Source organism: Schistocerca serialis, chromosome 6 (assembly GCF_023864345.2).
Source record: "Schistocerca serialis cubense isolate TAMUIC-IGC-003099 chromosome 6, iqSchSeri2.2, whole genome shotgun sequence".
Classification (NCBI taxonomy): Eukaryota; Metazoa; Arthropoda; class Insecta; order Orthoptera; family Acrididae; genus Schistocerca; species Schistocerca serialis.
This window is the reverse complement of record NC_064643.1, coordinates 410604119-410630429: the sequence shown is the minus strand read 5'-3', so window position 1 is coordinate 410630429 and position 26311 is coordinate 410604119. Positions and strand designations below refer to the sequence as shown.

The 26311-nt window shown below is 45.0% G+C and overlaps 1 protein-coding gene across 1 annotated transcript in view; it reads right to left on the bottom strand.

Moving 5' to 3' along the window:
* LOC126484891 (FERM domain-containing protein 3-like) overlaps positions 1-23083 on the bottom strand; it is a 134323-nt gene extending 111240 nt beyond the window's left edge. The window contains exon 1 of the mRNA XM_050108489.1: positions 22841-23083. Within this exon, the coding sequence (XP_049964446.1) occupies positions 22841-23083 (243 nt within the window). The remainder of the gene's footprint in view (positions 1-22840) is intronic.
* Positions 23084-26311: the final 3228 nt, after the last annotated feature.

Here is a 26311-nt window from a genome sequence, read left to right as displayed (position 1 = left end):
ATGCAGGGTCCATGGATTCATGACGTTGCCTCCAGACCCGTACACGTCTACCCACTCGATACAATTTGAAACGCGACTCGTCCGACCAGGCGACATGTTTCCAGTCAACAGTCCTGTCTGTGTTGACGTGCCTAGGCGAAGCGTAAAGCTTTATGTCGTACAGTCGTCTAATGTACACTAGTGGGTCTTCGACTCCGAAAACGATGATGTTTCGTTGAATGGTTCGCACGCTGACACTTGTTGGTGGCCCAGCTTTGAAATCTGCAGCAATTCTCGGAAGGGTTGCACTTCTGTCGCACTGAAAGATTCTCTTCAGTCGTCGTTGGTCTCGTTCTTGCAGGACCGCTGCGATGTCGGAGATTTGATGTTTTACCGGATTCCTGATACTCATGGTACACTCGTGAAAGGGTCGTACAGGAAAATCCCCACTTCATCGCTACCTCGGAGATGCTGTGTCCCATCGCTCGTGCGCCGACTATAACACCACGTTCAAACTCTCTTAAATCTTGATAACCTGCCATTATAGCAGCGGTAACCGATCTAACAACTGCGCCAGACACTTGTTGTCTTGTATAGGCGTTGCCGACCCCAACGCCGTACTCTGCCTATTTACATATCTCTGTATTTCAATACGCATGCCTAAACCAGTTTCTTTGGCGCTTCAGTGTAGTGTGTGTGAGAAAAGTGGGTGGTTGACTTTCCTCGCACATACTCGGTGTTCAGGAAAGATAGATTAGGCAGAATTGGTGGTGGAGTGTTTGTGGTTTATCTTGTAGTGAAGTCGAAGTAGATACTCCGTGCGAATTGGTATGGGTGGAGGTTATACTTAACAGCCGAACTAAGTTAATAATTGGCTCCTTCTACCGACCCCCAGACTCCGATGATATAGTTGCTGAACAGTTCAGAGAAAATTTGAGTCTCGTAACAAATAAATACCCCTCGCATACGGTTATAGTTGGTGGGGACTTCAACCTTCCCTCAATATGTTGGCAAAAATACTTTTTCAAAACCGGTGGTAGGCAGAAAACATCTTCCGAGATTGTCCTAAATGCTTTCTCCGAAAATTATTTCGAGCAGTTAGTCCACGAACCCACGCGAATTGTAAATGGTTGCGAAAACACACTTGACCTCTTAGCCACAAACAATCCAGAGCTAATAGAGAGCATCATGACTTATACAGGGATTAGTGATCACAAGGTCGTTGTAACTAGACTCAATACCGTTTCTTCCAAATCCACCAGAAACAAACGCAAAATAATTTTATTTAAAAAAGCGGATAAAGTGTCACTAGAAGCCTTCCTAAGAGACAATCTCCATTCCTTCCGAACTGACTATGCAAATGTAGACGAGATGTGGCTCAAATTCAAAGATATAGTAGCAACAGCAATTGAGAGATTCATACCTCATAAATTGGTAGGAGATGGAACTGATCCCCCATGGTACACAAAACAGGTCCGAACGCTGTTGCAGAGGCAACGGAAAAAGCATGCGAAGTTCAGAAGAACGCGAAATCCCGAAGATTGGCTAAAATTTACAGACGCGCGAAATTTGGCACGAACTTCAATGCGAGATGCCTTTAATAGGTTCCACAACGAAACATTGTCTCGAAATTTGGTAGAAAATCCGAAGAAATTCTGGTCGTATCTAAAGTACACAAGCGGCAAGACGCAGTCAATACCTTCGCTGCGCAGTGTCGATGGTACTGTTACCGACGACTGTGCCGCTAAAGCGGAGTTATTGAACGCAGTTTTCCGAAATTGCTTCACCAGGGAAAACGAATGGAATATTCCAGAATTTGAAACACGAACAGCTGCTAGCATGAGTTTCTTAGAAGTAGATACCTTAGGGGTTGCGAAGCAACTCAAATCGCTTGATACGGGCAAGTCTTCAGGTCCAGATTGTATACCGATTAGGTTCCTTTCAGATTACGCTGATACAATAGCTCCCTACTTAGCAATCGTATACAACCGCTCGCTCACCGATAGATCTGTACCTACAGATTGGAAAATTGCGCAGGTCGCACGAGTGTTTAAGAAGGGTAGTGGGAGTAATCCATCGAACTACAGACCTATATCATTGACGTCGGTTTGCAGTAGGGTTTTGGAGCACATACTGTATTCGAACATTATGAATCACCTCGAATGGAACGATCTATTGATACGTAATCAGCATGGTTTCAGAAAACATCGTTCTTGTGCAACGCAGCTAGCTCTTTATTCGCACGAAGTAATGGCCGCTATCGACAGGGGATCTCAGGTTGATTCCGTATTTCTGGATTTCCGGAAAGCTTTTGACACCGTTCCTCACAAGCGACTTCTAATCAAGCTGCGGGCCTATGGGGTATCGTCTCAGTTGTGCGACTGGGTTCGTGATTTCCTGTCATGAAGGTCGCAGTTCGTAGTAATAGACGGCAAATCATCGAGTAAAACTGAAGTGATATCAGGTGTTCCCCAGGGAAGCGTCCTGGGAACTCTGCTGTTCCTGACCTATATAAATGACCTGGGCGACAATCTGAGCAGTTCTCTTAGGTTGTTCGCAGATGATGCTGTAATTTGCCGTCTAGTAAGGTCATCTGAAGACCAGTATCAGTTGCAAAGCGATTTAGAAAAGATTGCTGTATGGTGTGGCAGGTGGCAGTTGACGCTAAATAATGAAAAGTGTGAGGTGATCCACATGAGTTCCAAAAGAAACACGTTGGAATTCGATTACTCGATAAATAGTACAATTCTCAAGGCTGGGTGTTAAAATTACGAACAACTTCAGTTGGAAAGACCACATAGATAATATTGTGGGGAAGGCGAGCCAAAGGTTGCGTTTCATTGGCAGGACACTTAGAAGATGCAACAAGCCCACTAAAGAGACAGCTTACACTACACTCGTTCGTCCTCTGTTAGAATATTGCTGCGCTGTGTGGGATCCTTACCAGATGGGATTGACGGAGGACATCGAAAGGGTGCAAAAAAGGGCAGCTCGTTTTGTATTATCACGTAATAGGGGAGAGAGTGTGGCAGATATGATACGCGAATTGGGATGGAAGTCTTTAAAGCAAAGACGTTTTTCGTCGCGGCGAGATCTATTTACGAAATTTCAGTCGCCAACTTTCTCTTCGGAATGCGAAAATATTTTGTTGAGCCCAACCTACATAGGTAGGAATGATCATCAAAATAAAATAAGAGAAATCAGAACTCGAACAGAAAGGTTTAGGTGTTCGTTTTTTCCGCGCGCTGTACGGGAGTGGAATGGTAGAGAGATAGTATGATTGTGGTTCGATGAACCCTCTGCCAAGCACTTAAATGTGAATTGCAGAGTAGTCATGTAGACGTAGATGCTACGTACGATGTGAAATTTGACAGTTAATTGTTTGCCACTCGTAGCACCTATCACACATTTTTAGCGAAGTCGCTCTTTTTTGTTACTCTGTAGCAAAAGACACTACCGTCTGATTCTTATTATGACGTTGGCTTACCAATGATTTTCTGTTGGGTTGTTGGTTGTTTTGGGGGAGGGGACCAAACAGCGAGGTCATCGGTCCCAACTGATTAGGAAATAATGGAGAAGGAAGTCGTAACTGCAACCATCCCGAAATTTGTCTGCAGTGATTTTGGGAAATCATGGAACACCTAAATCAGGATGGGCGGACGCGGGTTTGAACGTCGTCCTCCACAATGATTTTAGCTAATCTCACTTCTGAAGATGACAATGGAAACCGGCAAAGTGAACCAAATAAAGGTTTTCTTGTGCAGCTGAAGGCTCACTTTTTATCTTTGTGGAGATAATTTTTTCTTACGATCGGTGTGCCGATGATGTTACTCTTATAGACTTTGTACAGTTGTGCTGAAATGCTGGTCATCTGCTTATCCAAGCATACAGCATGGTTCATCTGCCCTTGCCTATAGGTTTTATGTAACCCGAACGCCTTCAGAAACCACACGTGAAATTTTCTTACTCTCTCACTTGCTACGCGCAAACTATTAGTACTACAGAAAAAAATTAACACGACATTTATGTAGCAAATTTAATGAAGGTAAACATTGTACTGAGATACGTTTTCGCTGGATGCTGTGGTTTTCCCGTTAGTCAAGAAAAACGCGTTTGAAGGTCACTTCTGTACGCTTTTCTTGAATAATTCAAGAACTATGGCCTCTCGCGAAAATTATCCTAGTACAAAATTTAACTACACTACATTTCTTACAAAAAGGTCCCATTTACTTTTTTCTGTAGGATTAACAGTTTGCGTTTAGCAAGCGAGAGAATATGAAAATATTGTTCGTGATCTTTGAAGGCTTTGCAGGTTGCATAAAAAATCCATACATAGGGACAGCTGAATCATCCTGTATTAGAACTGTTGATAGAACTGTTGACAGAAATCACAGAGATGAGCTACGGGCAAAAATGAAAAAAAAAGATTAATCAAAAATGGTTCAAATGGCTCTGAGCACTACGGGACTCAACTGCTGAGGTCACTAGTCCCCTAGAACTTAGAACTAGTTAAACCTAACTAACCTAAGGACATCACAAACATCCATGCCCGAGGCAGGATTCGAACCTGCGACCGTAGCGGTCTTGCGGTTCCAGACTGCAGCGCCTTTAACCGCACGGCCACTTCGGCCGGCTAAAGATTAATCTCTAAATATCTTATCCAAGCCACATAAAGCTCTTATGGGTGTTCATAATAACTGAAGACATTCAAATATCTCGAAAGTACACATTGGATAAAAAAATTATAATTCCAATTTATTTGCCTAGGAGGTATCATCCAACGATACCACACTCGACCCCCCTCCCCACCCCGTGCGTGGGTGGCGGGGAGCAACTTCGAAATCTTCAATGGGGACCTCCAGTTTTTATTGCTGATTAAGATACTACGGCAAAATCTACATACGTTTTGTCTGAAACATTTTCTTCATTTCTCCACAGGTAGCGCTGTAATCGGAGGAATAGAAATGGGTACATAATCGTAATGTACGACATGCTACTCAATGGCCCTTGAATATCCAATGGCGCGTGGGAACCACCCTCCATGCTGCGAGAGTAAGACAGGCCAGTATTTCATAACATTTGATTGGAAGCCCCTCCCAATGGGACTAAACACCGCGCCACAGTGGCCGTGGCTCGAGGCGAACGCTGCTCAACTTTTCCAATTACTCCTTTTGGATCTACGGCTCTTGATATTTCTTTCCGCGTTTGCTGTTAAATTGTAGGATATGGGTTCCGACTTTTTGCAAACACACTGTTTTTCTTTTTACTCAAACCTGTTTCAGCACTTCTGTTTTTGTTTATTGGAAACGTGATTTCAGATTATATGGTTTTGCAGGACCACCTGCACGGTGTCCTGCACTGATAGTTTGTCATGTTTTGTTGTGATTGAGCACTATGTTGTGTTTCCTCACGCAACAACATAGTGCTCACCGCGTTTTGCTTAGTAAACAGGCGTTTATAAGGACAGAAATCACACAAGTACATTAATGTGTGTGGGCAGTGTCCTCGGAACGAAAAAAAAGAAGGTCCACTCACAAGAAAATATGACAAGCTATCAGTGCAGGACACCATACAGTTGGTCCTGCAAAAGCATATAACGTAAAATCATATTTTCAGCAAACAAAACCTCTCTGTCGATTAGTAGCTGAAACAGGTTTGAGTAAAAAGAAAAAACAGTGTGTTTGCAAAAAGGCGGAACTCATATCTTACAATTTTCCAATTAGAGTATGTGTCCAAATGTTGTACCGCCAATTTCAATACACTTAGTGATCCGCTTTTCAAATGACCGTACACAGGACGGAAAGTCAGCATAGGGGTTTCTGGTGAGGTCGACCATGTCTTCAGGCCTGCTGGCACTTGCGGGTACACCTTATCTTTTAAATATCGCCACAGAAAGAAATCCGGCGACCTAGCCGGTCATTTAATACGGCCATCTCTGCCGATACACCGACCAGTGTAAACACGGGCTATACCTCCCGTGCTTCAATTGCGTAATGCGTTGGGCAACCGTCATCCTGAAGCCACAGACGCTGTCGAACATCCAGGGCATCATTCTGCAGTAGTATCGGTAGTTCCTGTTGCAGGAAAGTTCGCATATTTGCGTTCACTGAACGGCCGTCGATAAAATACAGACCAATGAGTTTGTTCCTCATGATGGCACACCATACGTTAACCGACCAAGGACGTTGATGGCCAACTTGCCGTAACCATTGGGTATCGTCTACGTTCCAGTAATCCGTGCTGGTAACCCTAACATGGTTTGCGTATGTAATCTCATGGGAAAATAGTACCTCGTCAAAGAACGTGTGGATCATTTGCATTTTATGACATGCCCATTCAGAAAACACTACCCGATTTGGAAATCGGCGCCATGAAGTTCTCGATGCAGTGACACGAGATATGGATGATATTTACGACGATGCAGTACTGTGACAATAATACCTACGGACATACCGGAATCGCGGAGTAATTGCCGGGCGATTATCGGTGGATTGTGGTGCACGTACAGTTATTTCATTAGTTCTCCTGTAGCAAGTATGATCCGTTTCCTTTTCCCGGTCGGTACGCTGCCATCTGACATAAGGGCGTTCACAACCTTGTAAAAGAACGAACGAGAGGAAGCTTTCTTCGGGAAACGCTCGGCATACAAGACAACAGCAGTCTCAACATTTCTCCTACATTTTCCATAGATTAGGATCATTTCAATTTTTTCTTCTGTGGTTGCAACATTCATCGTCCACTTGCACGTCTAATCTCCAAATGATAGGCCCGTATGTAGGCAATAAACACTGCGCAAGTACAAGGGGCGTTTGAAAAGTCCATGCAAAGGCCGAGAGATGGCACTAACGGCGCGTATCGAGTAGAGAGCCTCTATACAGACTCTCTAGTATCGAGGTCATGTTTAGATAGTAGCATCTTTGGAAAGAACGCACACCGAGTTTAAGCCATATTGGTCTATTTCTTTGTGTTTGGCATTCGTGTGAATCAAGGAAATCAAGTGATTGTCAAAAAATGGACGTTAAAGAAATTCGTGTGGTGATTAAACATTACTTTATGAAAGGCAAAACGCCTCAGGATACTAAAGAGAAGCTTGATAAGCATTACGGTGACTCTGCACTTTCGATTGGAGCAGTTTATAAGTGGTTTCAAAATTTTCGGAGAGGCCATATGGGCAGAAGTGATGCTGAACGTTCTGGACGCCCTGTGGCGGTTAAGACTCCAGAAATCATTGACAAAATCCATGATATGGTGATGGATGACAGAAGAGTTAAGGTGCATGAGATTGCTAGTGTTGTGGGCGTCTCGAATGAATGGGTACATAATATTTTGCATAAACATTTGGACGTGAGAAAGCTATCCGCAAGATAGGTTCCGCAGTTGCTCACGCTTGATTAAAAACGGAATAGTGTGAAGTGTTGCAAGGATGGTTTGCAGCTGTTCAGGAAGAATCCGCAGGACTTTAAGCGTCGTTTCGTCACCGTGGATGAAACATGGACACATTATTATACTCCTGAGACCAAACAACAATCTAAACAATGGGTCACCATGGGAGAATCTGCACCAAAAAAGGCGAAGACCATTCCTTTGACTGGAAAGGTTATGGCCACTGTATTTTGGGATTCACAGGGGATAATCATCATCGACTATCTGGAAAAGGGTAAAACTATTACAGGTGAATATTATTCATCGTTATTGGACCGTTTGAAAACCCAGGTGCAAGAAAAACGCCTGCGATTGGACCGCAAAAAAGTCCTTTTCCATATCGACAATGCACCAGCACACACCTCAGCAGTTGTGGTCTCAAAATTAAAATTCACATCCCCCCTACTCTCCAGACTTGGCTCCCTCAGACTACTATTTGTTCTCCATTTTGAAGAAATGGCTGGTGAGACAAAGATTTTATTCAAACGAGGAGGTGATTGCAGCAACTAATAGCTATTTTGCAGACATGGACAATTCCTATTGGAAAGGGATCAACAAAGTAGAACAGCGTTGGACGAAGCGTGTAAGTCTAAAAGGAGACTATGTCGAAAAAAAAGGTTTACCCCAAACACATAAGTAGTTTTTACTTTTGTACAGACTTTCAAACGCCCCTCTTATTGTAATTTTTAGATGAAATACCTGCCTGTCCTACCGTCGCAGCATGGAGGTGGGGTCCCATGTGCCATTTGATATTCAAGGGCCATTGAGTAGCATGTTGTAAATTACAATTTTGTACCCATTTCCATTCCTCCATTTACAGCGCCATCTGTGGCGAAACGAAGAAGAAAATGCTTCAGACAAAACATATGTAGATCGCAGAATTGTATTGTGCAATAAAAACCGGGGATTCCCATTGAAGATTCCAAAGTTGCCCCCTGCCACCCACGCACGGGATGGCTGGTGGGTGCAGTGTGGTATCGCTGGATGTCCCCCTCCGAGACAGACAAATTGGAACTATAACTCTTTTTGATCTGATGTGCAGTTTTCGATATGTGTCAATGCCTTCAGTTAAAATGAATACCCTGTATAAGAACAGAATTAGAACTGACACGGGTAGAGAGATAATAAGAGAAATACAAACAAAGCAAGAAGTAAAACAAGAGTGTAGTTTGCCATCAACACTATTCAGTTTCTATATAGAAGAGGTGATTAGAGAATGGAAAAGAGACAGAGCGCCGGCCGCGGTGGTCGTGCGGTTCTAGGCGCTCCAGTCCGGAGCCGCGCTGCTGCTACGGTCGCAGGTTCGAATCCTGCCTCGGTCATGGATGTGTGTGATGTCCTTAGGTTAGTTAGGTTTAATTAGTTCTAAGTTCTAGGGGACTGATGACCACAGCAGTTGAGTCCCATAGTGCTCAGAGCCAGAGACAGAGCACTATCAGGCATAAATACTGGGAACAATAAACATATTAACACGATGTCAACATTATTCAGTTTCTATATAGATGAGGTGATTAGAGAACTATCAGGCATAAATACTGGGAACAATAAACATATTAATACAATGTTATTCAAAAATGGTTCAAACGGCTCTGAGCACTAAGGGACTTAACGTCTGAGGTCATCAGTCCCCTAGAATGTAGAACTACTTAAACCTAACCAACCTAAGAACATCACACACATCCATGTGGTCGCGCGGTTCCAGACTGTAGTGCCTAGAACCGCTCGGCCACACCGGCCGGCCGATGTTATGCGCTGGTGATCAAGTTATCATACAAGACAGCGAAGATAAACTATAAATTGCGTTACAGAACTAAATGAGATAAATACCAGCTACAATCTAACAAAATTAGGAACAACGCAATAAGGGAAGAATTTGGGATGCAACCAATTACCCAGAGGCACTCCAATACAAAGAAAAATGGAGAGTACCCGTACGTCATATGTCGCTACAAAGACTTCCTAAACTAACAATGGAATATAAACTATGGGGCAAGGGAAGACCGAGGGAGAGATGGTGAGACCGGAATAGGTCGGAGACCGGAATATGGGCAGCCCGCGTCGCTGTCTTTTTTTGGGTAAGGTAGTCAAGGTCTAGATTATTTCAAATACAGTTTCCACCGAAAACAAATTGTGTACGGCATTGATTTTTAACTGGTAACATCTATGCGATTTTTTTTCTACATTTTTCTCAAACCCATAATGAGCCGCTGCGGCATCCGTGAGGGCGCGCGGTCCATCGACTCTGGCCCACGTCGTATCAACTTTGCTGAGTTGTGTGTTCCCTCTGGGGCTGGGTGGTGGCGAGTGGAGTATCGGACGGGTGTGCCTGAGTACTCGGCATCCTGGTGATTGCAGCGAGTTATCACCGTTGATCAATGGGTTATGGGCGCCCGCGTTTTCCTGCAGCGTTGGCCGTTGCTAACTGCGAGTTTTAGTGGGGGAAGAACGGCTCTCGTCCCGTGCAACCTGGTTCAAAATGGTTCAAATGGCTCTGAGCACTATGGGACTTAACATCTGAGGTCATCAGTCCCCTAGAACTTAGAACTACTTAAACCTAACTATCCTAAGGACATCACACACATCCATGCCCGAGGCAGGATTCGAACCTGCGACCGTAGCGGTCAAGCGGTACTGTACTTAAAAATTGTTGATTCTGCCCAGTGTGAGCTGTTCAGGAATCCAGTTGCTTTATGCCTTTCGATGACCGCTTTGGGGATGTGAGTTTCAATGTTGAGGTTTCTTTATGGGCCAAGATAGTATTTTGCAATGTTTATCTTGTACCTGAAATCATGGTTTGATATTACTGAGTATTTGATACTACTGATTCTAATTTCCATTTAGCCGCGTGGTTTAGGGCGCCACGTCACGGATTGCGCGGCCCCTTCCGCCGGACATTCGAGTCCTCCCTCGGACATGGGTGTGTGTGTTGTTCTTAGTTTCAGTTAGTTTAAGTAGTGTGTTAGTCTAGGGACCGATGACCTCAGCAGTTTTGTCCCTTAGGACTTCACAGACATTTGAACATTTTTTTGAATTTCTGTTTGTTGTTAAACCTCATGGCCCTTCCTGTGACGAGCTATTGGTTTTGACCTGTAGCTAAAGTTGTGTGCGCTCAGCCTAAAGGTACGCACGTATGGGTCATGTGTGCTTTCGGCTTGTATTTGCACACACTCCGTGTTCAGAAGTCCTTCGGGTTAAAGTTGTACAGTTTAACCGGCCATCTGCCATTTGGTGTGTATCCCAATACAGTGTCTATTAGCTCCTAAGAGGCCCGAGTAAAGGCGTACTTTGATTTTTAAACTATTGTTTGAATTATTATACAATTACGCTTTTAAATGATCTTGTATATTGCTTCTTGTTATTGCTGGGAAGATTAACTTGTAGTGTAATGAGCGGGCCGCTCCCATACTGAAGTTTTAATAGTTGAACTTTCAGTTCCCCGTTTAAGCATTACTGAGATACTGGCAGAAGTAAAGCTGTGAGGATGGGGCGTGAGTCGTGCTTGGGTAGCTCAGCTGGCAGTCTGCCTTCGGCAGTGACACAGTGCGGACCGTGTTGCCTGCCGGCCGCGCTGTGGTGCGCGCGCCTGTTTGTTTACGCCGGAGCAGCTTCGCGTGTGCGGTGTTGTGAGTCTAGAACGAGATGGCACACTCGTACAGAAAAACGACTTTGAAGTTCAGTTTTGCGAACGACTATACACGACCAAAGGCACACGAGATTGAACGTTTCTTCAGAGAAGAGGTAAAAATCGATCCACAGGAAATCGTGGGCATCAATTTATCGCTCGTTTCAAGCGTCGTCTATGTCAAGCTTGTTGACGAGGCTGCTTGCGAAAGACTTCTACAACGATCACCGAACGGGTATCGTTTCTGTCATGCCGACGGGAATGTTGGTGCGGTTACAGTCGATCACGCGGGAATGGGGATCCGCACTATACGAGTCTTCGAACTTCCGTTTGAGGTCCCGTCTGAACTTGTTACCGACGCCTTTCGACCATACGGTACAGTTCTATCCCATGTGGCCGAAAAATGGACGAGTTTTACCACGTACCCCGTTTTAAATGGGGTGAGACAAATACGGATAGAACTACGCAAGCACGTCCCCTCTTATTTGTACATAGGAGGTTGTCGAGCGATTATAATCTATGATGGGCAACCTCGCACTTGCTCGGGATGCGGGAAAGAAGGTCACGTCCGCTCGGAATGCCTCCAGCGACGTTTAGTGCAAACTCCACGGGATGACGTTCAGGCGCCACAACCGACGACTGTCTTACCGTTGACCTTTGTGGAAGCCCTGAGAGGCGACGTGAGGGAGACTTCCGATGGGCACCAGCAGCTGCCCCCTATAGAGAACATGGACACCAACGGGCTGGAACTCCGACCACCGGTTCCACCACAGCAGACACAGGACACCACAGAAGAGATGCAGCTGACGGCCACTCCAGGCTCATCCGTGGTGGCTGCCAGTGCTTCCACCGAGAGCGTGATAGGCCAGGCCCAAGACGGAGGATACGCAACCCCAACAGCCGATGCGGAAGCAAGGCAACGGAAACAGCGTTCGCCGAAGAGAAGAAAGAAGCGTCGACTGACTTCTGCTGACGATAGCCATAGTCCCGAGGGGACAGTGGACGACAACGACAGTATCGACCTGAGACCAGTGGATTCAACAGATACCGAGATGACGATGCAGGAACTACACAGCGACGATAACTTGAACTCTCCTTCTGGTGACCGGAAGGCAGAAGTGGAGATGACAACTGTCCAACATCAGAGCGATGACAACGTTACCTCCCATCCTTCGACCAGTTCCGGAAATATGCTGGGGGACTGGGCGCAAGAAATGGACCAACAGGAACAGGATGAAAATACGAACGCGACGATTGAGGACAGTCCTGGCCAGAGGCCGGGTCGGGAAATGTTGACCAACTTAGTGTGTTGAGGAGCGCCGGGGGTGCAGATGGACGCTTAATGACACCGCCCTACAACTGATGAACACAAGCCAGGCGTACCGCATTGCCACGATAAACATTAATGGCATACGGACACCGCTTAAAATTCAAATGCTGAAAGATATGTTACGCGCTGCGGACGTGGATATTGTACTCCTACAAGAAGTGCGTTTCACATCGCCGCCAGAGTTCTACGGTTACGAGGCACATTATTCAGTGCATGATGAAAGTGGATGCGGTGTGGCGATTCTCACCAGGGAAGGAATAGGAGTGGAGGACGTCAGGTCTCTCCCTTCGGCACGCGGCATAGCGATCACTGTCGACGGCGTTCGTTTCATCAATTTATACGCACCATCTGGCTCCACAAAACGAAGAGAAAGGGCGACTTTTTACACCGAAGAGATAGCACCGTTGTTCGCTGGACGCTTTGATAACTATATAGTGGGCGGCGACTTTAATTGTGTCGTCGACAAAAAGGACCAAGTACCTCATTATGTGCCATGCATGGAACTGCGTGCGTTGATTACCGAAATGGCGCTTCTGGATACCTGGGAACTGCAGCATGGTGACAGACCGGGTTATACGTTTGTCACGGGACACTCGGCGAGTAGACTTGATAGAGAGTACGTGACACGAGCTCTACGGACGACGATACTGGATGCCGAAATCTGGCCAGCGGCTTTTACGGATCATATGGCGTACGTCTGTACGATTTCACTAACGCGTCAGAAGATATGGCGGAGTAAAGGTCACTGGAAAATGAATTGTGCACTTTTACGTGACACTGAATGTCACCGGTCGATAGAGGCGGCCTGGGAGACCTGCGTTCGCCGCCAACGAGCATACACCTCGGTTCTCCAGTGGTGGATTAAATGCGCAAAACCAACGTTACGGCGAACTTTGATACGATACGGGCAGGACAAATCGCAGTGGAACCGCACAACGGCTGATTTTTATTTTACAGCCCTGAGGGAGCTGATGACCCAACAACCATCGCCGGAAAGGCACACGGCCATGCGCAGGATAAAAGCCAAGTTATTACAGCTGACGAGACTAAGAATGGAAGGTATAATGGTCCGGGCGAGATTGGCGGACACAGTTGCTGCCGAAACCCCCTCCATGCACCACGTGGTACGTGAACGCCAACGACGACGCAGGACATTGATCAGGGAACTAATCTCTGAAACTGGCCAGCAAGTTGTGCACCAGCGTGATATTGCGCATGTGTTTACCGACTATTTCCGCCAGTTATATGGACCTGTACATGTGAACCACGAGACACTACATGATGTCATCTCGGAAATGCCAGATAGAGGACCACCACTGGATGCAGAGACTTTCATCACAGCGATAACAGAGGACGAGCTGACAGACGCAATTGCCAGGAGGGCTCCGAACAAGTCCCCAGGACAGGACGGCTTCCCAATTGAATTTTACCGCGCCTTTGCATACCTCATGGGACGGACCTGGATTCAGATGTACAACGAACTCCTGTTACCGCAGACTGAGATACCTGCCGAATTCACGGAGGGTATCATCATCCCAATACCCAAACCACGCGGTGGCAGAAATCCAGGAGATTATAGACCACTCACTCTCTTGAACTGCGACTATAAGATTTTCGCGCGCATCTTTGGGGCTCGCCTGCGGTCTTCACTTTCTGATAGACTCCTCATAGATCAAACTTGCCTCGGCGGTAAGAGCAACGTACATACGGCGCTCAGTGACTACCGAGATATCATCGCGTTAGCAGCGGCATGCCGAGTGCGTGGGGCACTCGTCGCTATTGACTTCGATCATGCATTCGACAGAGTGGATCATACCTTTTTGCATGCGGTGATGGGCAGATTGGGAATCCCACAGGCCTTCATCCTAGTGATCATGCGACTGTTACACGGCGTACGGTCAAAGGTCTCGGTGAATGGGCGGGGCACTGACTACATTGTTATTTCAAGGTCAGTTCGTCAAGGTTGCCCCCTTTCGATATTTTTGTATGCAATGGCTTTGGAACCCTGTCTATATGGTCTCCGAAGACGGTTGGAGGGAGTGCCGTTGCCACAACTGACCTTTCATTGCCGCGCTTATGCTGACGATATGATGCTGGTGGCACGGACAGGCGAAGAAGTACGTACGGCGTTGGCATGGATACAGCGATATGGGATGGCGGCAGGAAGCGTGCTTAATCTACAAAAAACACGCTGCATGAATGTCGGTCGAGGATTACAACCGGGGGAGGAAGGCCCGCTCATCTTGGTTAAGACCATAAAATGCCTAGGTATTACGTTCCACACGGATGTGCAGCGGACAGCAGCGGATAACTACCGACGCATATTGAAGCTGATGCGGACAATGGTGCTGTTACAGAAATTAAGAGCGTTGGATATGATTCAGAGGGTGACCTATGTTAACGTATACCTAGCACCGAGACTCACTCACGTAGCGCATGTCCTGCCTTTAACGCGCACAATGGCATCACGGATACAAGCAACTTTCGGAACCTACGTGAGTGTGGGACACCTGTTTAAGATCCGATACACAACGCTTACGCTACCACCTGGAGAGGGTGGACTTGGTCTAGTGAACGTATATGAAAAGGCACGGGCGTTATTCGTCAGTACGATTTTCCGACAGTGGCGCGGTCAATTTCGCAATATCTCGGGTGCGTTGGCCGACGTACTAGCGCCCACTTCAATGCTGCCCCCAGTCGATGTGGGCCATATTTCACCGAAGCTGTCACATTTCAAGTCTTTTTTTTTGGAGCTTAGCTATGTCAGAGATTTCTTCCCAACAACACGACTACCGACGACGCGAGACGTATACCAACTCTTACTGCGCCGGTGCTCCAGGAATACCCTGGAAAAGAAGTACCCAGACAAGAACTGGCGACAGATATGGCGCGTTATACGGAACGTTTACCTCCCAACGTCGGTACGCTCAACATGGTATGTGGTGATAAATAGGAAGTTCGCAACGAATCAACGGCGGCACGCGATTCATTTGGCAGACACTCCACTATGTTTAGGCTGCGCAACAGTGGACACTGATGAACATCGTTTAACATGTAGTGGGACGGCTCCAGTGTGGCACTTGGCACAACAGATATTGGCGTTCCTGTTACGCTCCGCCCCTCACACAATTTCATCAGACACGCTTTTTTTCCCCCAAGAATATTATTTCCCGGTCCAAAAAACCAATGCAGTGACATGGGTGCAGGGAATGGTGGTGGGCTACGTGTATAACGAATCGGAAAAGGACAAAATTGATTTTTGGCATTTTCTCCTGGATGGACACACGAAGCTGCAACAGCATAAGAAATATAGACAAGACTTCGCTAATTACTTGCGACTTACATTTACCGACCCGCCGGACAGATGGGGTGTGACGGGTGAGAGATGAGATAGACGAAGAAGCCGAGATAGACATCGATCACACTTACGGACCCTTAGTTCATTTCGAGAAGACGACCCAGTCTTACACCAACGTCTGGAGAACGAGTCGATAGATGGCTCTCTTGCTCTATCGAACGTCGGGTCGTGAGCAGGTGTCGCCCCCGACACGAATTTCATTTCATTGCTACAGGAGCATGTTTCTTTTGTATTTGTACTATCCGCAATGTCTTCATGTCTTTCATTTGGGAATTTTCAGTTTTATTCATTTCATTAATTAATTAATTTTCTAATTAGAAAAAAAAAAGTTGGTAGAGCACTTGCCCGCGAAAGGCAAAGGTCCCGAGTTCGAGTCTCGGTCCGGCACACAGTTTTAATCTGCCAGAAAGTTTCATTACTGTGTATATTAATCAAACTTGTTTTGCTGTTTGCTGTTTAGTACATGTTGCCAGCCTTATATCGACAGCGGTTGACACGTTGCTGTTCTGCTGGTCCGGGGCTGGGACGCCTTTTCCTTCTGCTTCGGCGGCTTTCTCGTCATCGCACGAGGCCTAAAGCAGTCGGCACACGGTCCGCGCTGTCCAGCGTCAACGTTGAGCGTACCGAGTTCGACGCGCTGCTGAACGCTTGCCGCACGGTAGCTCAGCGTGTTCGGCCAGAGGGTTTAGCTACCTTCTGTAATAAAAAAAACTGAGTGAACGGATCAACGAACAACCAGAACGAGTGTCATCGGACGTCCGCAACGAACAAAGTCAACGAACAATACAGAACATAATGAGACTTTTTTTTAAAAAAAAAAAAAAAAAAAGCTCGGAAACGATGCGACTTGTGCATACGGTACGTGGGCTCCAGCGTGGTATACGTTATCGCAACGCACTCCTGCGGCAGTTGTCGGCTGTATCTGGCTCCTAAATCACAATGTTTACGAAACGGACTGGCGTGAAATTCCTATATTAGCTCTTTTTATACAAGTCTGGTTGTTCTGTCTGTAGTATATATAAACAAAAACTTCAATATCCATGAAAATATTGTAAGGCAGAAAGGAATGCATCATGTCCAGGAGGTAAGAACATCGTTTCATAAAAGTTCCATTACAAACAGTGAGATACAAATTTACAATAGCTCTCCCCATAAGATAAAAATTATTTCATCATTCTCATATTTTAGTAATTCCCTAAGGTCATTCTTACCTCATCACTGTTCCTACTCAGCAATAAAATCTCTTCAACATGTGAATTACAAAACTTAAAATTAAAAAAAAGGCTAAAACATCTTACTGCAAGCAGTGCAAGGTGTCCTGTAGTCTTTGTCCGATTTGCAGTGCGGGGGGAGGGAGTTGGCAATCGCTCGCCTAAAAAGGGCAATTTTTGTCTACATTCCCTTACATAGCTGATAGCTGTTCGTATTCGCAACTGCCGATACATCCCATGTCATTATGGAATGTTGCACCGTTATTCGCCTTGAGATTCAAAGAACGGATAACTGCAATACACTTCCCTTTGTCAATGAGATGCGCTATTTTGTTTCGGATCCTCTAGCGGCGTGCTACAGTACCGTGTACCAAAATAAATTATGTAACTTATTTTTTCAAGAGCAATAAAAACTTAGTGACCACCCCTTCTCTGATTGCTTACCTATGTGAGTCAGGAAGGAAGGCGTCAATTACAGTGAATAAAATTCATACTTCAAATCTCTCTGTTCGTCATTCTAAAGTACTTTCCCTTTACGTGAAGAAAGATTGTTGTTTTTTACTTTTACAACTCAGACGTCTTCTTACGTATTCCTTCATCCAGTTTTCCAACAGCACTAGCATAATATTCGCTATTTACTTTCTTATACTGCGAGAGATAATCAGTCAATTACTAATACAGGATGAGGAAAAATTAGCGGACTCTGACTTAGCAGAGCGATTGCTCACATACTAGCAATACAAAAATATCTCTCACAAAATTTCGTCTTGCACATATTTCCGGCATTTGATGGACGTTACAATCTGGCGACTCTGTACTCACATGTCCGCATTTAGGAGTAGTGTTGTGCAGTTGGGTTAGGATGTAGGAGGTTGAGAGTTCGAGTCTGGATCGAGACGTATTTGTTTTTATTTGCTAGTTTCATTTTGCTATATAACAATGTAGTATACGCCGTTTCTTAAGCCATACGCATCCGATAAATGGAAATTAGCATACGGCATTTTGGACCGGGAGTCCCCCATTTGGGGAAGTTCGGCCGCCGAGGGCAAGTACTTATTGCATTTGACGCCACATTGGGCGACTTGCGCGTCGGAGATGAGGATGAAATGATGAGGACAACACAACACCCGGTCCCTGAGCGGAGAAAATCTCCTGCCCCAGCCGGGAAACGAACCCGGATCCCTTGGCGTGGCATGCCGCCGCGCTGACTACTCAGCTAACGGGGGCGGGCACGTATCCGACATTTACATAGCACAGTGTTTTGTAACGGTGAACGTAAACAAAAACGTGGTCTGACAACTCAGCAATAGGTAGCTGAAACAAGTTATCTGTCATACAACAATATCAATTTCGAGATGCTAAAGATAATTGCACAGTTCAATAACTCAACATCTTCTAGACATTTATGCTACATGCAATACGTCCGCTCAGTGACGATAATAACTTCCATATTAATGACCGCGTGACGTTTTTAAAAGAATTTGTTGTCCTCAGAGCAGATGTTCAAAGCGATCCACTTTGCTCGTCCAAACATTGCGCGACACGAAAACGCGATATCAGTTCCTCCACCTGTGTCGAAGGAGCAGAATACACTTGCTCCTTCAAGTGTCCCCACAGGAAGAAATCCAGGGAAATCAGGTAAAAGTCTACAACTGGACTTCCCCGTCCGAGCCATTTCCCTGTAAATGTTCTGTGTAAATATTGTCGCACATTAATTCCAAAGTGTGGAGTCGCACCATTATGTTGGAACCACAACCTCTGCCGAACATGTAGGGGACCATCTTCCAGTGCGTCAGGTAAACAGTTAGAGGGGAATGCGTGATACCTTCGTGCAGTCAACCGGTCAGGCAACAAGCAGGGACCAAAACTGTCTCCCAATATTCCAGCCCAGACGTTGATGCCCGAAGTTGATATCCACGGTCGCGGGTGACGTGTGGTTAACGTCACGCCAATAGTGCACTGTGCATATTGAAGACTGCCTCACGACTGAACGCCGCTTCATCCGACCTTATTACAGTGTTTATAGTCGTCGATGGCTCCCTGTTGTTGTTGGGGCCATTCATAGAACTGCATCCGTAGACGGCGGTCTGCAGCATGCAGGTATTGCATTAGGGAACAGGGATAGGGGTGGAGCCCCTGCTGGTGCAGCACGTCGACGACCGTCCGTTGCGAGACAGGCAGCTGCGCTGCTACGCTACGTGTACTTCTCTGGGATTCTTGGTGTATAACCTCCAGGACAGCTTCCTCAGTAGCTGATACGGCGAGTCCGTGGACGACATCTGTCACACGATGGTGGAAGGAGAGAGCCTGTCTCCCGAAGGTGAAGCTCCAGACAATAAAACACATTTTTAACTAAACAAACACTGTATTTTTGCCTTGTTTCACAAATTTTATTATTGTTACTGCATAACCTAGGTTTCGGATTATAAGCCCATTTTCAAGTACATTACTGATTCCCAAAGATGATAATCACTAATATGCTTGAAAATGGGCTTAAAATCCGAAACCTAGATTGTGCAGTAACAATAATAAAATTTTTGAAACAAGGCAAAAACCAGTGTTTGTTTAGTTAATTTACAATGTTTCACCAAGAACGCCGGCCGCGGTGGTCTAGCGGTTCTAGGCGCGCAGTCCGGTACCGCGCGACTGCTACGGTCGCAGGTTCGAATCCTGCCTCGGGCATGGATGTGTGTGATGCCCTTAGGTTAGTTAGGTTTAAGTAGTTCTAAGTTCTAGGGGACTGATGACCTCAGATGTTAAGTCCCATAGTGGTCAGAGCCATTTGACCATTTGATTTTTTTTTTTATTAATCGTTTGTGTATGCCATACGTCAGTCACACTGTTTTACAATAACACAAAATACGATATGTGCTCGAATGTCGCGGGCGCGTTGCTCCTACAGAAACTAGTCCCCGTCTGGTGAACACAGCATAAAGTATACATTCGTCATTAGACGCAGCGGGCTGTTCTACCAAACGCGCATTACTTCTCTTACGGCTTTTGTTCTACATGATCCATTCCGACACTGCTAATTGTGAAATGGTCGTTTTCGAATTACAATGCTTCCCTAACGGTGACGGACGTTTTGTTTCTACATATCTATCGATGATGATGATGATGATAATAATAGTAATAATAACAATAATAACGCACGGAGATACTTACTAAACAGCATGCGCTTATCAGACTCAGCGTTGAAAGGCATAATTAGTAGTTGCATGGTGATAACACATACAAATGGTAACCGAGTTTGGAAATTATTTGCAAAGCACGTTGATGTCCCTGCTGGTGACCTAAGGCCTTAATGAAATGTAATGGACCTGAACGTGGCAAAAATAATAGTTGCTACTAATCGCTGGGAGCATTGCGGGAGGGTACACAGAAAACTGTTTCGGAATCTAGGAGATGCAGTAGTGCGAAACAATTCGCGTCCACGACGTACGAAAGGCTTCTTTAACAGCTGATTAATGAAAATGATTGTAATTCCATTTATGCGTTCGTAGTACGTAAGTGCAAATATTTCGTAGAAGACCCATTGAAATCACTGTTTCACAATTAAGACGCGAGATACCATACCACGCAGACTACTTTTAGCAAATAAAAACAAATACGCCTCGACCCAGAACCGAACCCTCGACCTTCCACATGTTATCCTACAAACGCTATCCACTGCACCAACTGCAGTGGTACAGCTGTGCGCTGACAGAGGTAGTTACCGTACATGCGATTGCAGATTTGCCGGACTGCCAGTTTGTAACGTCCATTAACTGTGGGTAATATGACCATGATGAAACTTTGTGAGGCACATTTGCATCACTAGTATGTCAAGAATCGCGCTGTGAACTCCGAGTGCGCGAATCTTTCTTCACCCTGTATATCTCAGGCACGCCGCACATAACCCTTTCGGGAAGTGAAATCGAAAGCGCTGTCTTCTGGCCTCCGGCTACTGCCTTGATGGACCTATATCTCAACATCACTAACAATTCGGCTTTCTAAATCATTTGGATTCTTCTTTAAAACTTAACATATTGCCAAGGAATGCCTTTCCTCATTTGCTTTTGTCGGCATTCCACTAATGTGGTCATCATCTTGCTCCATTTCTTCCCGTAGTTAATTCTTCGTGTAAAATGTGCCGTACTCTTTCTCCTGACATTCCTACGGTGTTAGCATCTCCATGCACCTTTAATCCCCGATCGTACAGGGCTGTATTGTGTACTGTTTTTATCTTTGGTCGCAGTTTTGGAAAGCATTGTACTTGGATCATCTTAACGAAATGTATGACCACGTACGAATTCAATCTCTGATATTGTAGCTGTCCGGTTAAATTCGCCTTTCTTATATCCCGGCGAAGTAATGATTTAAAACATGGAAGTAGTATGATGTCGCCAACCAGGTGCACACTGCAGGCATCCCGGGCAAAGGATGCGTAAGCAGTGGAAAGGTGGAACAATGGCTACCGATGTTGCTGCCGTGCGAAAAGATTTGTTTCGAACTATGCAGACGGCAATTTTTGTTCTGTGTTCATTCCTGACTGCAGTATTAATTTATTTGCACCATGCCAAAAATATTGCCGACCGTTGTGGCCGAGCGGTTCTAGGCGCTTCAGTCTGGAACCGCGCGACCGCTACGATCGCAGGTTCGAATCCTGCGTCGGGCATGGACGTGTGTGATGTCCTTACGTTAGTTAGGTTTCAGTAGTTCTAAATTCTGAGGGACTGATGACCTCAAATGTTAAGTCCCATAGTGCTCAGAGCCATTTGAAACATTTTTGAACCAAAAATATTGATATTAGTAGTGAATGATTTCAATTACAAGCCAATTACCGATTAGATATTGCGAGGCGCAGTGATCATAAATGTGTTTGCGGAATACATATTTGTGTTCAGAAGTTCATTGTTTTTTTCTTTTACGTATTGACACGATAATGTGACATTTATTTTCAACTGAGTGCAGTGCAGTTTCTCGTTTCTTATTCAGTAATTGCTGTGTGCAGTTGGAAGAGTTGTTTTGCGGTTAAACGCGGACTACTCCTTTGGAATTGTTTCACGCCCAGAGCCTCGGGCATGGATGTGTGTCATGTCCTTAGGATAGTTAGGTTTAAGTAGTTCTAAGTTCTAGGGGACTCATGACCTCAGATGTTAAGTCTCATAGTGCTCAGAGCCATTTGAACCATTTTTTCACGTCCAGAGGTGGGGAGTGTACTTGATTGTCGCGAGACGTTGTACCATTAAAACGCAGTCAGATCCGATAGTTTAGGGCTCCAGCATGACTCTTGAGCTGCAACATTTACAACAGCCGGGGATTTTCATGTTAGGCCCATAATCAGCAGGTTCACCAGAACGAAACTTCTAATCTTTCGCAATACGTATCGGATCTGATGGTTGGAAACCTTGCATCTGAACCCTATGATTCAGCACGATAGCAGAGCAACTATAGTCTCTTAACTGTTGTAGCAGACTCTTAATAAATTTAGCTATCTTTGTATTAATTGTCACTGGCGATAAACCGCCCAAATAAACAAATAAATAAATACCGCTCGATATTGCAGTTTATCCATCTAAATGGAGTTTACACAAGTCCGCAGCTCGTGGTCGTGCGGTAGCGTTCTCGCTTCCCGCTCCCGGGTTCGATTCCCGGCGGGGTCAGGGATTTTCTCTGCCTCGTGATGACCTTAGGTTAGTTAGGTTTAAGTAGTTCTAAGTTCTAGGGGACTGATGACCATAGATGTTAAGTCCCATAGTGCTCAGAGCCATTTGAACCATTTGAACCAGTTCACACAACGCCACTTGTTTACGAAAGTGTGTAAAGAGATCGGTTCCCCAGCTCAGGTTCACACTTGGTCTGCTTTATTGTGTAACATGTGACAACTAAAAAAAAAATCACTAATACCCGCGCCGTGTCTATGCCATGTCCAGAACTTTCCAGTCGGCGCCCCTAGGTAGTTCCGCTGCAGACAGGGCTAATGCGAGCAACAAGTTGCGCTGCCTCTGGATTGGCCAGCTGCTGTCAAGAGCCGGAGTTTGTGACGTGAAGTGATGTTTACGGCAGGTAGGCAGGGGCGAGGGCGGCGCGGACAGCCAGGTGGGGGCAGCCGGAGAGCCCCGCTCGTCTATCGATTGGGCCGCCGGGGGTGCGCTGCCTCCACCCGCGCCACGGCTCATACCCTCCCCCTCACGCACTCCTCTCTCACCATTCTTTCCCTACCCTGCGACTTTTATCTCTTTGTTAAAACCCCTTTTACACGAGCGAGGCTCTCGTACCAATCGACTACTCGTGACAAGTGAGTCTGCTACAGCGCCCTCGGCGTTTTATTCCCGTACTCAGTCGTGTCTGTCACGAGTGGTCGTTTTCGTTTACACGTCAGCGCCAAAACTGCGTGTGTTATGAGAGGTGCCTGCTGCGCTGCTGAGCACCTGAACGGTGAAAGTGACGTTATGAAGGATCTAAATGTAACAGAATGTAGGAGCAAGCAATGGCACACGTAATAAAGTTTGTTAATGATCAAATCAAAATTCATAGTGGGTGTTCTTCATGGTAAATTCTCTACACTCCTGACTACTGAAACTCGATGAGTGCTGTACAAATACTCCAAAACAGCTACGTTTATTTGCTCGAGAAAATGCTTACAAACACACCAATCAATATTTAGAAGACAGTATTTTTTTATTTTTTAATCTTATGGGACTTAACTGCTAAGGTCATCAGTCCCTAAGCTTACACACTACTTAACCTAAATTATCCTAAGGACAAACACACACACCCATGCCCGAGGGAGGACTCGAACCTCCGCCGGGACCAGCCGCACAGTCCATGACTGCAACGCCTGAGACCGCTCGGCTAATCCCGCGCGGCAGAAAACAGTAAATAGTGCCTTTTTACTTCATCCATGGAACCTTTTTTTTTCTAATTTGCTACATAACATCGAAAACTGTTTATCTCGTTAAGTAGATTCGAATGGTTCAAATGGCTCTGAGCACTATGAGACTCAACATCTGAGGTCATCAGTCCCCTAGAACTTAGAACTACTTAAACCTAACAAACCTAAGGACATCACACACATCCATGCCCTAGGCAGGATTCGAAGCTGCGACGGTAGCGGTCGCGCGGTTCCAGACTGTAGCGCCTAGAACCGCTCGGGCACCCCGGCCGGCCGTTAAATAGATTTGAATTTTTTACTGCTGAACTAATTTTCATTTGAAAATGTATCTATTTATGTTCTTAATTACGTATAGTGTAAGCTTCTTTGAAAACGAAAATAAAATTTTTTCCTTTGAGATATTTTGTCCCTCTTGTGGCATCAGGACTCCTCCCCAATTTAATTAACGACGGCCTTAATATGTTTTTGGGTGGTTGGCTCATTCTGTGATCAACCAGCCATCTTAGTGCCATTTACAGTTTTATTAATAGTATTAACATATGACAATGATATGAAAAGTAATATTGTAGATTGTATATGAAATATTTTTGTGATTGTGGTTGTAGCTATAAGGCCTTTGTTTTTCGTTTTAACAAGAGTAACTACTAGAGCACTGCAGCCGCGTGGCGAATTCGCGTGAACCGCGCTCGTCTACATCACTCGCTGCGCACGCGCAAGCATAAACACGCGGCTGGCTGTGTACTCACGCGGTATGACGCGGCGCTCACTCACGGCGTTTGACTCTACTTCTACAGCTTCGACACACTTCGACACAACTAATGGCCCTGCCGAGCATTCAAATGCATGTAGAATTAAAATTTCTTTTTTGCTGTCGATTCTCCAGTTTTCTATGGTAACGATCTGCAATGTATACCTGAGATTCACCAAGTGTTACCATAACGCAAGGAAAATTAAAGTGATGCCCGAATATTGAATGTTATTGAAGGTCATTGTTTCAGTTGTGGAACTGCATATTTCTCTTAAATAGTTGCTGATGAATTAATCCTCACTTTCAGTCAGCTGCTAAAACTGCACTGACATGTAGACATATTTTGATCAGAACAAATTAAAATGATTTATGTTGGTAGTTTGACAACATACTATAATTGTCAACTTTGTTTATAAGTAACCAAAAACCTTAAACCACATATACTGTAGGCTTTCGTGAATAAACCGAACAAGTGAATCTGTAGGACCTGTTACATTTGATAATGTGAACAGAAAGAGAAAGGAAGCGAAAGCTGCAGTGGCGGAAACAGATGGGTATTATTCGAACAGATTTCTATCTGGATAATTATTCGAATAACTATATCACTCAAACAAATTTATTCGCCGATAAATTATCTAACAAATAACATATAATGCCACTGTCTTTATTTGTTTACTCACGTACAAAATTAGTATTTGTTACCTTGGATCAGTGCAGTTTCTGTTTTATAAATAACTTATTAATGGTTTGTCTAGAAATGTGCCTTTGTGGCTCAGTGGCATAAGATCCAGACTTCAAAACTTAGGCTTACGGTTCGATCCCCGGTTGGTCTTACGATTTTCTCTGTTATTATCGCTTCTTTCACCTATAACAATGACAATAACGCCAAGACAAGTTGCACCGCATTTCGGAGTACGTGTTGAAGTGTAGATACCCCTCTAACTGACTGTGTTTGTTCAGAGGTAGAAGGGAGTCAAGGGCACACCACCACGCCTATTAAAGCACTGAGCAGTGCTGAAACCATCCTTCAAATTGAGTACAGCGTTACTTAATTTACAACGTGACAGATGAAACATAAAAATGCTTATAGGCGGACGGCCTCAGCACTTGGGCTATAACGCACTAGGCAGCCGCAATGTTAAGTAGCAAACTTAGCTAGCTAACGGTCAGTTGTGACCGACCAGCCGAGCGAGGTGGACGTGGACTACGTTATCCTTTTTTTTTCTCATAACAAACATACTTTACTAGAATTATAAAAATTATTATTCCGCCGTTTTACTTACTTTATGCGATGCGGATTATAAGTTCACTTTCACCGATTGTGGAGCATACGGAAAATATAGTAACACACCTAGTTTTATGCAATCAATTTTGCATGAAAATCTCGTTAGTAATAATCTACAAATTTCTGAGAAAAGCCCCATATCAAATAAGGGAGTACTGAAGCCGTGTGTCATTGTCGGAAACGAGGTATTCGGTATTTCTGAAAATTTAACGCGTTCTTAAGGAGGAGGTAAATTAACAAACAATATAAGAACCTTTAAAAACCGGCTGTCTTGGACTAGGCGATTTATAGAATACACTTTGGCAAATAAATGCAGAACGAAGAGTTTTTCATCGTCCAACGGATGTTATAGGTGAAGTTGCAATTGCTGTAATAAATGCATGCTGTGTTTTACAGAATAATGCGCAAGAAAGAGGTGACTATAAATTTGAATACATATTCTACGTCCCTCCAGAACTGGAAAGCTGTCGAAAGTCATC